The 16,351-nt window shown below is 40.7% G+C and overlaps 2 protein-coding genes across 3 annotated transcripts in view; one reads left to right on the top strand and one right to left on the bottom strand.

Moving 5' to 3' along the window:
• The window catches only part of Tyw5 (tRNA-yW synthesizing protein 5), a 22,837-nt gene extending 17,032 nt beyond the window's left edge, over positions 1 to 5,805 (bottom strand). The window contains exon 1 of the mRNA XM_008833398.3: positions 5,629 to 5,805. Within this exon, the coding sequence (XP_008831620.1) occupies positions 5,629 to 5,706 (78 nt within the window). The 5' untranslated portion in view covers positions 5,707 to 5,805. The remainder of the gene's footprint in view (positions 1 to 5,628) is intronic.
• Positions 5,806 to 5,874: 69 nt separating this feature from the next.
• Positions 5,875 to 15,083, top strand: Maip1 (matrix AAA peptidase interacting protein 1). 2 transcript variants are annotated; one of them, XM_008833387.3, is made up of 5 exons: positions 5,875 to 6,462; positions 10,418 to 10,489; positions 10,882 to 11,008; positions 12,244 to 12,345; positions 14,832 to 15,083. In XM_008833387.3, exons 1-5 carry the CDS (start codon positions 6,004 to 6,006, stop codon positions 14,858 to 14,860), a joined length of 789 nt encoding a protein of 262 aa, XP_008831609.2. In that variant the 5' UTR covers positions 5,875 to 6,003; the 3' UTR covers positions 14,861 to 15,083. The 2 variants fall into 2 exon arrangements, with proteins under 2 accessions (XP_008831609.2, XP_008831601.2); XM_008833379.2 differs by having other exon boundaries at positions 12,198 to 12,345.
• Positions 15,084 to 16,351: the final 1,268 nt, after the last annotated feature.

Genomic DNA, 16,351 nt, shown 5'->3' with positions numbered 1-16,351 from the left:
CAGCTAACAACCGTCCATAACTCCAGTTCCAGGGGATCTGATGCCCTCTTCTGACCCCTGCAAGCACTGAGCACTGCATGACACTGGCGTACCTACCTACACACAGGCAATACACTCATACACATAAAAATATTTTTAAAAAAGAAGAAACCACTAGGTTGTAATTAACCTTGGTGGGTCTCACACACACAAAGGCATGAAAGTAGGAGGAGGACTTGTTGAAAAAAAATTAAAAATTGCTAGGTTATAAAGTAACCAATACATAGCTTATGAAAAGTACAGAGAGGTCAGGTACAAAATGTGGCAGCTGCTGTGTCTGTGCCCTCACCAAAGGTAAATTATTAAAGCTTAATTTTTACTCATACCAGTGTTAATAACTCAGTGTAGCTTTAATTTCTCCTGAAGTTGAACACCTTTTCTTATGTTTAAAGGCTATTTTAATGTGGGTTTTTCTTTTCCCAATTGTCTTCTCCTTTTCTATCAAGATTTTTGGTCTTTTCCTTAACCTCTTTTTAAAAAGTTTCAGGGGTGTCTGACCTTTTGACATGATGTAGTCATCTACAAATATGCTGGGCAGCCAGCTACCCTGGGATGCATGCAGCTCTTAGCCACAGGTTGGACACATAGGAAAGGCTTTCTACTATCTTTTAAATGAGATCTATGTTGAGAATATTTTCACCCAGTTTAGAAATTTCTTTTCAACTTTGTTGACAGTGACAGTCACACAAATCTACATGATCAAACTTCAATCTTTTCCTTTTATTATACCTGAAATGAGTCATATATAGAATGCCTTCATAGAAATGTAGGTTATAAAGGAATTTACCCATATTTTCTTCTAGTACTTGTGTAATTTTATTTCTTCACATTTTCCCAATCCATTTATTTTTGTATATGGTGAAAGACAGAACTACTAGGTAACTAAAGGGTTATCTTAGCAGCACTAGAGCAGTAAAACTGCTGTCTGATATTCTAATAATAGATATGTATCATGGATTTGTCAAAACCTACAGATGTATAATAACAGTAAATCTTAAATATGGATTTCTGATGAATGTGAAGTCACATAGGTTCAGTCGTAAGAGATGTACTGTTCCAGATAATGGAGGAGAATATGTATGTGTAGGTACAGGACATTTAAGAAATTTCTGTACCTTCTTGCCAATTTTGCTGCAAAGCTAAGCTGCTCCAAAATATTGTCAAATAAGGCCAATTTTGCCCCCACTAATTTTTAAGATGTCCTATTAATTAAACATTAAATTTTTATCCTAAATGTAAATTTCTAAATACACAGAGATAGAGCTTCTCCTGGCCTTTCTATTCTATTTCTCTGGTCTATCTATTCTTGCATCTGTACTGCATGTAGTGTTTGTAATAGATTTTTAGAACATGTTAAAAAACTGGATGGGTCCATGCTCCCTCATATTTTCCTTTTTCATATTAGGTCTCTTTTTCTAATTTTGTCATTTCTAGTTTTACTCCACTATTAATATAGAACCTTGCTGTAAATTTTCTACTTGATGAAATGTGATGCTTCCTTTGACATGTTGTGTCTTGTCTGGATGATTAGTTACAAAAAGACCCCACTTGCTATGCATCTTACACTCTCCACACTATAGTGTAGAGGGGGCATCCTATACCTAACTCATGTTGAGGACAGAGACAGGGAAATGACAAGCATAACCAATCCAGCACTACTTTCCAAAATAAATCCTCTTCTCTAGATTGCTAACTACCAAAAGAAAAATTTAATCCCAAATTTATAATCCCCAAACCTATATTTCTATGATTTTGTTGTTGTTGTTGTTTAATTCAGAGTCTCACTCTGTAGCCTTGGCTGACCTGAAACTTAGGATCTTCCTTTCCTGGAATGCTGGGATTACAGGAGTGAGCTACTATGCCTGGTTTATGACCACTCTTACAGACATAAATATTAATGGAGAAAACTGTTAGGTGTTTTTTGTTGTTCATTTGTTTTGTCTTGTCTTGAACAGACACTAAAACTGAGGCACCACAGAAAGACAGGGGAAATTAAGAGAACATGGAAAGGGAAAGAAGCCTATGCTGGATAGCTTTAGTGTCAACTTGACACACCTGGTTTGAGGGAGCCTCAATTGGGGGATTGCCTCTATTGGACTGGCCTGTGGCCATGTCTGAGGGGCATCTTCATGATGAGTGATGTGGGAGGGTCCAGTGGGTGGTGCCACCCTTGGGCAGGTGGGCCTGTGTTGTATAAGAAAGCAGGCTGAGCAGGGGCCAGGGGAGCAAGGCAGTAAGCAGCGTTCCTCCATGGCCTGTGTTCCAGCTCCTGCCTCCAGGTTCCTGCCCTGAGTTCCTACCTTGGGCTCCCTGATGAACTGCGACCTGGGAGATGTAAGCTGAATAAACCCTTTCCTCCCCAAGTTGGTATTGGTCAGAGTATTTTGTCACAGCAATGAAGAAACAAATTAAGACAAAGCCCATCATCCTGGAGTCTGTTTGAAGTCTTTCACCAGCTGAGAGTTAACTAACGAATTGTTAATAATTAACAAAATTTGCTGTGAAGGGTGCGTACATGGAGACATTCCTTTTATAAAAAAAGAAATTTCACTTAATATTAAAATAGCAATGAATCATGCCTAAGGCCTAAGTGTATGTGACTGAATGAAAATGTCCCAAGTAGGCTCCAAGACTTCAGACATTTGTCCCAAAATGGTGGTACTTTTTTGGAATGTTTTAGGAGGTGTGGGCTTGCTAAAGGAAGCACATCACTGGGGGCTGGCTTTGAGACATCTTAAGTGTTGCCAGATTTCCAGTTGCTCTCTGTGTCCTATATCTGCTTGAAGATGTGACTGCTTAACTTTCTGCTCCAGGCACCTCTGCCGCCATACCTGCCCCACCATTAAGGACCTTAACCCTCTGAACTGTAAGCCAAATAAACTCTTCCACCTATAGGCTTCCTTGGTCACAGTATTTTATTACAGAAGATGGTACCAGAAGTGGGGTGGTGTTATGAAGAACCCGATGATGTTTTTGGAGGAATGAGGAAGACTCTGGAAGGTTGGACTAGAAAATTGGTTGAATGCTGCAAGCAGAACTTAACAGGCTGTTCCAGTAAGAGCCTGGAAGAAAGTAGCCCTGAGAGCAAAGTAGTTCCAGAGGGAAACAAGGACTTAACAACTGGGATATTTTGGCAAAGCATCTGGCTGTAGTCTGCCCCAAGCCTAAGAATTTGAGGCTAAATTGAAAAGTAATGGACTAATTTCTTTGGTGGAGGAAATTTCAAGACAACCTAATGTAAAAATGGTGGTGTGGCTACTAATGGTGAATATTATGCAGATCTACAGTGAAATAGCAAATGAGACAGAAAGAAATGCAAAATGTACAGTTTGGATTGGAAAAGAGCACTGGGAAGATTAATGTTGGAGCCAAGGCATGTGCTGAAGGAGACATTCTCTTCTGATGAGATTAGAGCAATTAAGGAGAGGCCTACAGATTTGCACTTAAAACAATGGAAAGAGTACCCTCAGGACAAGACCACCCTCCAACTTGTGAAAGGAAAATGCCAAAGGGGTTTTCTGCCCCAAGAAAACCACAGCATAGAAAAGCTGCTAGTGGATGAAGCAGATCAGGGTCCATCGCACGCTGGCACAGGAACTTGGCAGTGTCATTCACACAGTGCTGTCTTTAGAGGTATGAAAAATGCAAGAATGAAGGGGTCATGGGCTCATCCTCATAGTTTCAGAAAGCTGCCAAGGCCAGTGTACAGCAGGACTGTCCCTGCATAAAGAGGCACTGACAGGCCATTGTGTGAAGCTATGAAGGTGAAGCCTGGTTGGTAGTGGAGACTCCAAGATATTAAAGCCATGAGACATCTGCCAAGGAGAGTAGCAAACAGGGAGTGGTACCAGCAATGTATGCTGCATAAAGCAAAGCTTGAGGGGCTGAGCTGCTAAGCCCTTTGGAAGTAAAAGCCCCAGAAGTTGGAAACAGAGCTACTGGATTTGATGTTTGCCCTGCTGGTTTTCAATCTTGTTTTGGTCTGGTATTTCCTTGCTATGGACCCATTCCTCCCTCTGAAATAGAAATATGTATTTGGTTTCATTGACTGTTGGATTATACAATTTGTCTTTTCATTTTACAAGGTCTTACAGTTAAAGGACTGCCTTGAATCTCTGAAGAGATTTTGGACTCTGGACTTTTGAATGTTATTGAGACAGGTCATGATGGGGACTTTTGAAGGTGGACTAAATGCATTTTGCATTTTAAATGGTCATGTTCCTACGGGGCCAGGGAATATTGGAATGTGGTGGTTTGAATGAGCATATGTCCCATAGGCTCCAAGTATTTGGACATTTTGTGCCCAGTTGGTGATGCTGTTTTGCAAAGTTTTAGGAGGTACAACCTTGTTGGAGGAAGCACATCACTGGGGGCAGAGAGTTCTTAAGCCTAGCCAGATTTCAAGTCTCTTTTTTCCTGCGTCTGCTTGAAGATGTGATGCTTGACTTCAGCCATCTCTGCTGCCATGCCTCCTCCCACCCCATTATGGACTCTAACCCTCTGAACTGTAAGCCAAATAAACTCTTCCTTCAATAAGTTGCCTGGTCATGCTGTTTTATCACAGCAACAGAAAAGTGACTAATACAGTGACCAAGTATGGCCTTTCTCTTTTCCCAGCTATAGGCCTGCAATTTCATAGGACTCTCACAAGCAAAAATATAAACTCTACTTGTAGTAAAATACATGACTTAATTCCTGTGCAAGCTTGGTGGCCCAAAATTCTACCTGATCAGCCTGTAATCCTATCTGATGCATTTCTCTATCAACACCTGAACTTAAGTTTATGTTAATAACTCTCCCTAATAAACTTCAACTCTGCTTCATACTGTCTCACTCACAAATTCTTTCTTGCAGTGCAGTCAGGAATCCTATCTTCACCGGAGGGCAGAACTCAAAGAACTCTGCAGGCTGCTACTGATCATAGAGGTCTGTATCTCCTCTGGCTCCCACCCTACTCTCACCAACGTAACTGTAGAAAAATTTCCCCTTGGAATATCTGCCAGAGTCCTTATTCTATTCTTCTGAAGCCTGGACTCGGTTGCAAAGTCCTGCAAGCTAATTATTTCAGTTAGTTTTCACTTTAAAAATCTAAAACATTCGTTAAACTAAAATTTAAAACATTCTTAACTAAAATTTAGGTTAGAACCAAAGACCTGTACAGGAGGAAATGTCCTGCAAGATTTCCACTGCTTTCTCTATTGTGAAAATTTGCTCTTCAAAATCGATAAACTCGGATTACACAGGCGCTGTACGGTCGTGGGGGGTGGGGGTAGGGCAGAAACCTGACCTACACTTTAGGAAACCGGCTGAAGAATGAAATGAAAGACACGTGAGTCCTGAGTAACTGCAGTGAAGAATGGCTCTTGCCACTCAGCTCTCCAGCGTCATCCTGTTCCACAGAAATGTGGGGTCGTTTTCTTTGGAGCTTTTAATGCACGAGGGGTCGACACGTCCCTAGCGCCCGTTCCCTGGGCGGTTAAGCTGCCCAGCGTGCAGCTGCTGCCGGCGCCTCGCCCCACACCCTGGCTCCCAAAAAAGCCGGCGTGTTCCCGGCATGTGTCTCCTGGCTTCCCCGCCTGGCCTCCTCACCTGTGGGTAGAGATGCTCCAAGAACTGCTCCCGCGAAACACCCTGAAGCCGGGGTACCAGAAGGCACTGCCCGGCCATGGCTGCTAGTGCCAGATTTCAAAGACCTGGGAACTTGGGCTCCAACACGTTCGTCAGCATGTGATCCTCCGGAAACAACACCCGGGAAGAAAAGGTCCGCGAGGCTGACGGACGCCAGAGGGGGACAGATTCAGAGCGCGGGCCGGGAAGCCGTGGGCTTCTGCCGGGCGGCGTACTGCAGAGCAGGGATGGGCGGACTCACCAGAGGTGGCAGCAACTGCCGCGCTCAGCAGCCGCGATTCCTTCCTGACCAGCCTAGGTGGTTTCTCTCCGGCTCCCTTCCGCCGCCGCGCCGACATGCTGAGGTCAAAGGTCACAAATATGGCGCTGGCCGTCCGTCTGCTCCCTCGGCCGCTGCCCGGCCGGGCCACCGGACTCCGGACTCCCGGGACCGCCGAGGTGAGGCTATGGTTGGCCGACTTCTGCTGCTTGTGCCGCCGCCGCCTGGGCTCGAGCACGGCCGGCTTCCCTCGCTGTTCTTGGGCCTCTGTGACCCCGGCGCTGGGTGCCTGGAGCCCCCGGCGGCCGCTGCTTCGCCCGGCAGAACCGCCCCAGGCCCTGGCTTCCTATCCTGCTTGTCCTCGCCGCAGCTACAGCTCGGAGGAGCAGCCCCAGCCGCGCCAGAAGACCAAAATGATCATTCTGGGATTCTCCAACCCAGTCAACTGGGTCCGGACTCGAATTTACGCCTTCCTTATCTGGGCCTATTTCGACAAGGAGTTCAGTATCGCTGAGTTCTCTGAGGGGGCGAAACAGGTTCGTTGGCTTCCCTAATTGGCCTGTACGCCTCTCGTTCAAGTGTTGCATGCACATGTGTTGAGCCAAGTTTCTTCATTGGGACCTAACTTACCAACGTTGGTAGGGACCCAGACACAGTCTTTCAGCCACTTCTTGAGCATCTAGGTGTGTTTGCATGGCCGTCCAGGAGGGGTGGGTTCAATTAAGAGAGTAGAATAAAGAAAGGCCTTTCAGTTGTTTCTCAAGTGCAGGTTTTGAGTCGAAATTCAAAGCCCTTTCCTGTCTCTTAAGAGATGTTTGGCCCTTTTCTGAATGATTTTCCAGATTTAGAGAATGGAGAAGACAGGGTGTGGCACATAGTAGGCGCTTCATAAATATTTGTTAGGCGCTACTCTTGCAGAAAACCCGGGATCGAGTCTCAGCGCCCACATGGCAGCTAACGACCTTCATAACTCCAGTTCCAGGGGATCCGACGCCGTCTTCTAAACTCCAAGGGCATTGTACTACACGGGTGCATTTACACACATGCAGGCAATACCCTCAGACACATAATAAGATTTTTTTTAAGTAAATATTTGTTAAATAAATTGAGTGGATGAGATGGTGAGGAAAAAGAATTCCAAAGTACAGCACCATATCAGGGAGAAAGGCAGAACTTCCTACCAGCTATTTGGCAGAGCTGCATCGTTCCCCTCCTTCCCTACCTACATTTCATAAAGGATAATGGCGATGGAGATGGAGGTGAGCAGTTTTACTCTTTCAAGGAGTTTACTGAGCCTTCTGGTTGCTGATCGGTGCTCAATACTCAGCACACTGGGAGTGCTTAGGCTTTGGGATTCATAGCACTGACTCTACCCATTATGACCTTCTCTCTGAAGAACTAATAATCTCTTGCCTTATTATGGTCACTTTGAATCCTGAAATTACTTGCAGATATTTGGGTATACATGTATTTTTCTAGGATCTGAACTTTTCCTTCAGTTTTCTTGTTTGTCAATACCTAGCATTGCAGATCTATTGATACAGAGAGAGAAGTCATAGTGTAGTCCCCAGTTCATACCCCTATAGGCCATCAACATCATAATTTTACAATATTGACAGTATGTAGGTATTTATATTTTACTCCTAACTAATTTCAGATTATTCCTCTTATTGCAGCCATTTATCCTTACATGACCTATTAGTTATAAGTTAGTATTTCCAATTTTATGTAGTCGGTGTCAGTATTAACTCCCATTCCCTGTCTCCTTGGGTCAATTCTTGACTAAAATGTGTTTACAGGGAAAAAAAAAAAACAGGCTTAATCAATATGCCTACCTCAGCAGCATGATGAAAGGGTGGACCTCTGCTCACTCCTTGTGTTCTCTGTGTCAGTTGTGCAAGTGAAGCTAAATTGGTGTGATCCTACTCTTGATGCACCACAATGCCCACATGTGAGTGTGTCCACCTCATGATACATACTTGATTGCACCAGTTCTGTTGTGTGTCGGGAATTGGTATCATCTTCCTTCCATCAACACGAATCAGGCCTCAAACCCCATTTCCTCTGAACACAGAGAAGTTTGGAGCACTTTTTGGGTCATTCTAACCCTAGCTGATAGCTGTTGTTGTCTTTCTTACCATTGAACTGTATTTCTACTTTATCATCCAATCTGTATGCACTTTTGCTTTATCTAAGTTGATTTATTTTTTCTGTTAATCATTCTGACTTCCGAAAAGAGTGTCTGGGACCAGCTATTGGAATATTTAGTAATTAAATACATGGTTGCCGAATATAGGATTCAAATCAAGCAAATTAGTTCATCAACACCTAAGACAACACATTTTTTTTTAAAGGACATAACCAAAACTGCTGTCCCAGCTCACTCATGATGCAACCACCTATTGTGTGGGTATAATTCTAGACCTTAGGAATAATCTGTTATAAAAATCTCCCTGAGTTCCATGTTCTTATTTGCTATAGGCTAATCTCCCAGAAGTACCAAGTTATCTTGAGTTGTGAATATTCGTTAGATCAATTGTGTTGGGATTTTTATTTACTTATTTTGTTTTTGACAGAGTTTTGCTATATAACCCTAATTGGCATGGAAGTCACTATGTGATCCTCTTGCCTCAAACTCCCAAGTAGTATGATTATAGGTGTGCATGACTTTTATCTTTAATTTTATAACATGAAATTGAAAAGGTACCTTGTCTAATCATCCTTTATACATGTTGAAGCAAAGTTCTAGGAAGATTAAATTCATTATACTAGTGAGCACTGTCCTGTGACCCACTCTAGAAGTCTTGGTCATCCAGACTCATTGGCAATTGAGATGGTTACATGTAATCCAGACAAGCATTTTAGCACATGAACTAAGGAAATGGTGTTCTGATGCTCAACAGGCCCTGCTTGTGTTTGTGTATGTGTGTATGATATGATACATAGCCAAATGGATTCAAGGTCTGCACACGTTAGAAGTATTATAGCCATGGAGCCATGCACTCTTTGTTCCCTGTAGCTTTCTTGTACATTTTATGCTTTTCTATGAAAGCAAGGCTATTTCTAGAAGTGTCTTGAGGTAGACATTCCTGTGTCACTGGGATCTTATCAGGGCAGGCTCATCGTGATTCATTGTTTTGAGGATAATTTGCCTGACCACACAAACTAGAGTCTAATGGTTGGGTTTCTACATAGTGGTTGTGGTTGTTTCTTTTGCCCAAATTATCACTCATATTCCATGTGAAAGCTTACCAAAATATGCAGGATCTCACCCTGAGCACCTCTAACATGTGTGCAGACCTTGAATCCATTTGGCTATTTGCATTTTCTCAAAATTCAGCTCCATTTTTTACTAGCTTGCCAGGCTTTTATCCAGAGTGCCACACACTGGGTAGCTTGAACAGTAGTATTTCAGTATCAAGGTATCAGAAGCATGGGTTTCTATTGCAGCGTCTCTCCTTGTCTCACTGTATTCTCACATGGCCTTCCCTCTGCTTTTGTGTCGTGGCATCTCTACACATGTATACATTTCCTGCTCTTGGATATGTCACATTGGATTAGGCCTACCCTAACAGCCTCCTTTAAACTTAATCACTTTTTTAAAGGTACTATCTCTAAATGTAGTCACATTCCAAGGTATTAGAGGTTAGGGCTTTGGTATGTGCGTGGCAGGGAGGACAGGTGAGCCTCTAACAATTTGTGGTGTCTCCCTGTGTGCATGGGCCTGTCCTTTTTCCTTCCAGGTCTTCAGATTTCAGCCTAGGTTTTACTTCCTTTGGGAAGTGCACTCTGGTCGAGATTAGATTAGATGCTCTTCTGTTTGTTCCCTGTATCACCCTGTTCTTATCTTCTAATAATTTTTGAACTTGTCAGCTAGGTTGTCTCCTTTTCCAAGGAGACTGAAAGCTCCTGAAAGACAGGTAGGATCTGAATGTCTTCCCTCTGCTGAAATGAGACCTCATGCTTCAAGTCCAGGTCCACTGTCTTGAATTGTAAACTATTTCTCTTTTCTCCCACTCTCCTAAACCTACCTTGTCTGCCTTAGAGAGATTGAGCCAATGGTCCCGATCTGCAGACTTCCAGTACAGTTTAGACTCTAGGGTGTCCTGCTTTTTAATTATTATCTGTGCTTGATTAAAACATGAGTCATCTAATAGTTGTTTACGTCATCATTGTTTTAAAATAAAATATATAGTAATATTTTTATTGAGATATCTAATGTATACACCCCACACTGTCATTTCCCAGAACCTGAGATTAGACACATAATTAGCTGTTAGTTCGCTGCTATATGTGGCCCTGTCATCTAAGAAAAGACAACCAGCTTAAAAGCAGTTATAAATAATATTATTATAAGTTTTTGACCTCACATTTACCATAAAGTAAAATCTTTGTTACATTTGGCCCTTTAAGTGTGAACATTGTATGGTACTGTTATGACATTTTTGAAACAATTAATAATTGTCACCCTTCCCTCACCGTTTTTTCAAGGCTTTTGCTCATGTGTCCAAGTTGCTATCACAGTGTAAATTTGATCTATTGGAAGAACTTGTAGCTAAAGAGGTAAAGTATGCTTTTAATTTTTCTTTTAAAAATAAATATCTGACTCAGACTAGAATAATACGTACCAAGTCTTACTTATGCTCTAAAATCGGGTGTGTGCCAGCAGAGAGAGTCTGTCCTTATGAATACTTTGAGTCTTAAAAAGTTGGAATGACTCCTGCCACTGAAGGGCATAGAGAGGTAAATAGGATGCATTCCAGTTGCTCTTACATACCATGTTCTGTTGGGAATTACCTAACTGAATAATGAGATGCCTTTAAGTATTGTTTTTGAGGAGTAGGTAAGGTAGTAAATTTAAAATGGGTCTTGAAAAATTCCATGATAAACATCACTTTTTAAGATACTCTCAGAAATTAATAAGTATGCTAATGATTTTCTTTTCCCCAATTTAGGTGCTACAGGTACTAAAAGAAAAGATTACTTCACTATCTGATAACCATAAAAATGCGCTTGCTGCTGACATAGATGAAATTGTCTACACATCAACAGGAGACATCTCCATTTACTATGATGAGAAAGGTAATACCCACATGGGCAGCTTTAACTGCCCACAATTGTCCAGATAAGCCAAAGCAGTAGTCACAGAATGGCAGAGCTGTGTCTGTACAAGCAGATATGTGTAACATTTCAAAGAAAATGGCATAGTCACTGTTTAAAGATCTATTCTGAAAAAGTTGGTGTATGATGATTGTTTCTAAAGCCTCGCTGTCTAGATTTTTTCCCTACTACTGTTCACTCTACAGCCGAGAAAATCCTCACTTATGTTAATGAAAATGGTTTCTTTAAGATAAACTGCTCCCCTGTCTCAAATCAAAATATTTGTTTCATATTTCCTAATGTAAAATAAACACTTGACCACTTTAAATACCTAGTTGTGTGTTAACATGGAAGGAGTAAAGTTTAAAAGAAAATCATTATAGATAATCCCAGATAGTGACTGATATGAAAAAGAGGTTCAGAACTACAAGATTAAATTTGGAATAATGGTACAAGATGGAAGCATGTCGTGGTCATCTGTTTCTTTTCCAGTGCATACATTTTTTACTAGAGCAACTGAATTCATTTGCTAATTCCTTTTGCACATATTTGTATATGTATTATGAGGCAGGCACACAGGAGGTATAGCCTCTGTTCATATACTTCCTATAGCAGTAATGATAGAGGACTCTTAATAGTTAAGTAAGTCTTCATTTGCAAGTTAATTTGAAATATTTGGAAAGGGGTTTGAGTTGATATTTTCTTTTCCCCTAACATTTTAAATTAGCATTTTAGCACTGTGGTCACTAACTGATTTTTACAAGTTTATTGTGAGAATTTTAAGGCATTGCAGAGTATTAGGTATGAAGACAAGAGGCCTTTCTTCTTTGGGGTAGTTGAAATAGGACCAAAAATGTAGATTTCTCCTCTCATTTTTATCTTGACAACAGATTAAGATTATTTTAATTTTGGAAAATTGTATAGCTTGAGAATAATCCATGTAGTACACCTAGAAAAGTGTGTGTTCATGAGCAGTAAATTGATTGCTGAGTTGCAAGGTAGAGGGCAGAAGCCCTATGAGAATTTTCTAAAAGTAAAATAGTATTAATCTAGGATTCTTAAATTATACCAGTAGGTATACAAAGTCTGATCCTCAACCTGTTTCTGATTTCAATTTAGATATGTGGATGGAAGATTATTATGATATGTATGTGTGTGTTTTCTCTCTAAGGAAGGAAGTTTGTTAACATCCTGATGTGCTTTTGGTATCTAACCAGTGCCAACATCCCCAGTGAAACTTTACGTGGAGCCAGTGTGTTCCAGGTTAAGTTGGGGGATCAGAATGTGGAAACTAAACAGCTTCTTAGTGCAAGCTATGAGTAAGTATGATCATGCATTCTCAGTGCCGTTATCGAGAATGTGGGAGGCAGTGTAAAAGGCAGGAAAACTAAAGAGAGCTTTAGGAAGAAAAAGATGGAAATTTGACAAGCTATTTATGAAGAAAAAATCATGATACATTGAATATGAAATAAGGATTATTAAAAATTAGAAAATGTAATACCTCTGTCTGACAGAGTGGCACACACCACTAATCCCAATACTTGGGAGGCAGAGACAGGTGGGTCTCTGTGAGTTCAAGGCCAGTCTGGTCCACATAGCCAGTTCCAGGCCAGCCAGGGCCACATAGTGAGACCTTGACTCAAGAAAGAAAATAAAAAAGAAGCAATCTTGAGTTTATCAAACCATGTTTCAGCTAGCTACAGCTGTCGAACAACTCAAAAAGTCAGTGGTTTCAAACAGCCATTTATTTTGCCTGTGATTTCACTACTGAGCACGAGTGCATTTCCGCTGTGGGTTTTCTCTGCTTCACCTGGCATCAGCTGGGTGGCAGGAGCAGAGGGATCCATTTCCACAGTGGCTTCATCTTGTGTGGGTGGCTGCTCCATGTCTCTTTCTCCAAGGCTTTTTTTTTGGGGGGGGGGGGGTTGACTTGCAGTTTCAGATTAATTAGTCACATCTTTTTTCTGGTGATTGCATACCAACAGGTAGAGATTGGAAACTGCTAGGCCGTTAAAGAGAATTAAAATATCATTTGCCATAGATGGCCTGTCAAAGTAGTCACAGAATTTGCACAATTTAAAGGATATCTAGAGACCCTTTTTGTGAAACAATAAATTGCAAGGTCACATTGCAGAAGAGCATGTCAGATGGCACATAACTTGCCTCCATCTTTGAAAATATAAGTCTGCCATAATTGACCTTATGAGTGGTCCATTCACAAGACTTGTCGTTTCTTATATGCTAAGCACTTCAGTTCAGATATGAAATTGAAGGAACACTACCTGCTCTTAAAGAGATCCTTTTGGTTATAAGTTGGCAAATTATTTAAAAGAGACATTCTGGGGGCTGGAGAGATGGCTCAGTGGTTAAGAGTGCTTACTGTTCTTGCAGAGGGCCCAGGTTCAATTCCCAGCAACCCCATGGTGCTAACAACTGTCCATAAATCCAGTTCTGGGATATCTGGCACCCTCTTCTGACCTCCGTGGGCATTGCACTACATGGGTGCACTTACATACATGCAGGCAATACACTCATACACATAAAATAAAGATTCTGTTGTAATTTTTAAACTAATCAAATTTGGTAGAGGGAGCAACTAGAACAAATCCATGGAGACACACTATTTTTGTTGTTTTTATTTTTGAGACATAGTATCACTATGTAGCCCTGGCTAGCCTTGAACTCACTGTATAGACCAGGCTGGCCTCAACTCACAGAGATCCACCTGCCTCTGCTTCCCAAGTGCTAGTATTACAGGTGTTGCACCATCTCACCCAGCTAGCATGCAAGCACACGTGTGTGTGCGCATATACAGTATTAAATAGTAATAATAAGTAACTGCGTTATTTTTCTAATAGTAAACAAATTGCTTTAAAGTAACAAACAAATCCCAAAAGTGTCCAAGAAAGAAGACATACTGTTTCACTAAAGTATGTAAGAATTGTACCTCATTTTTCCATGTCTTAAAAGAAGTCTTTAAAAAATACTTCAGTGTAATCACTCAGAATGTTCTCTAGATACTAGTTAAATTTAAATCTATTGTCTCTTTTTTAAAAATATTTTATTTATTGTTTTTTTATTTAATGTGTATGAGTGTATTGCCTGCATGTATGTGGATGCACCTGTGTCGTACAATACTGCAGAGGTCAGAAGAGGGCTTTGGATTCCCCTGGAAGTGGAGTTAAGGACGTTCGTAGCTGCCATGTGGGTGCTGGGACTCGAACCTGAGTCCTCTGCAAGAGCAGTCAGTGCTCTTAACTGCTGAGCCATCTCTCCAGCCCCTATCATCTCTTTTTAAACTGTATCTTTATAGTTAAAGATCTGTATCATCAGTACTAGACTTGGTCTCTTGATATTCCTTATTAAGATCTGGGCAGCTTAAAAACACTGGCAATTTACAGACTGATTTAATGTGTATGAACCAAACCAAATTCCACTATTTTTCACAAACTTGGTAACAGTGCGGTTTGTAAAGCAACTTTTCCTGTGTTTTATCTTAAAGTGTTGCTTGCATTACTAGAGTCCAGTTTTCTGTTTTAGTGAGTAATAAAAGAACAGTGTGCAAGTTTCTTTCAAGGGCTATCAGATGTTGAATATAGATCAGACCATTAAAAAATACTCACTGTAATTGAGTATATACTTCAGTTAGGATGGTTTTGTGATTAAGGTGAATGCATGAACATTTTGATTTATCATTAACAATTAAATTAGCTTATTGTTAAATACTGCTTCTAATTTATGCTTGCAAATTATGTAGTTACCAAGAATATTTGGGCTGATGGATGAATCATTATGTTTTTCCTAGATTTCAGAGGGAATTCACACAAGGAGTAAAGCCTGACTGGACTATTGCACGGATTGAACACTCAAAGTTATTAGAATAGTCTTTCTTGGAAAAAAAAAAATCAGCATATGAACGTTTTGTAATTGCTTTGAAAAACTAAGGAAGAAAAATTTCTGGATCATTTGATCTTCACTTAAGACTGTGGATTAATTTTGTATTATCTGGAAATGCTCCTTGCAGTATATGTCATGATACAATAAATCATTTTCCACAGATTGTTAGTGTTCTTTAAAGGAGGTCAAAGTAAAAAGTGAAACTACAGCACCACATTGGTGTCGTATTTGGTATGGCTTCTGATGTTATGTATGTATACAGACTAAATTTATAGACATAAGATACTGAAACTACTGTGTATCTTTAAATTACTAGTTATTTGTACCATTAATTCAGGAGTGTGTAAGATTTCTCTATCAAGTCACTATTGCCTGGTACTATTTTAGTCACTAACCGGATCGGAAGGGATGGATAAAGTTACAGCTGCTTGACCTCTGTAGAACGTCCATATTTGTTCACTGTTTACAACAGCAAGGAAATGTAACCAGCCTAGATGCCCATCAAAGGATGAATGAATAAAGAAAGTGGGACACATGCACACAATGGAATTTTATTCATCAGTGAAGAAGAATGAAATCAGGACATTTGCAAGTAAATGAATGGAACTGGAGATCATTGTATTGAGTGGGATAAGTTAGACAAATACTACACATTTTCCCTTATATGGGAGTCTAGGTTTAAAAGTGCCTGTGCTTGCATGTGTGCAGGCAGTGAAAGTAGAAAAGGGACTCAGAGGGGAGGAGGAGCCCTTGATGGGGTAGAGGAAAGTGAGGGTAATAGAACACGTGATGTGAAAGAAGGACAGACTGACTGGAGAGAAGAAGACCACAAGGCAGGCAGCAAGGACACCCAGGAGGGCAGTGAGAGAAAGTATGAATAAACCATGATATGTGTGCATGAAAATACCATCATGAAGCCCAGTGTGTGCTAGCTAAAAGAAGAACTAAACATTTATTAGGGAACTTGAGTCATACGAAAGCACAGGGGTGGTAGAAAGATGCCTCCCACCTGTGTGAAGCCTTAGCTCTTTTAACATATTTGTATTTGGATTCCTAGAACTTGGAGTAGGAAGAAAAAAACAATTTTTTTTAAATGGGTGACATATTTCCTAACTGATAAAAACCATAAACCCACAGAGCCAAGAAATTCAACAAGCAATATAATACATCTTAAAAATGTCACCAAGGTACATCATAATGAAAAAGTTGGTCAGCAGTGCAAAAGCAGCTAGAACTTGGGCATGGGTGGCATCCATAGAGAGGAACCAAGGTAAAGATGGTTAATATTTCTTTCTTCAGATTGTGAGAGATCTACCTTTAGAAACAATATTCAGAAATGAAGGTGACAAAAGGCTTTCAGAAAATGTAAGAGAATTTTTTACTAACAGACATTTCATAAGAATTTTTTATAAGGACTGACAGACAAAA

This window comes from Nannospalax galili, unplaced genomic scaffold (genome assembly GCF_000622305.1).
Source record: "Nannospalax galili isolate Female #2095 unplaced genomic scaffold, S.galili_v1.0 scaffold610, whole genome shotgun sequence".
In the NCBI taxonomy this organism is placed as follows: domain Eukaryota; kingdom Metazoa; phylum Chordata; class Mammalia; order Rodentia; family Spalacidae; genus Nannospalax; species Nannospalax galili.
Note: the sequence above shows the minus strand (reverse complement) of the source record. Positions and strands in the feature narration are given on the sequence as shown.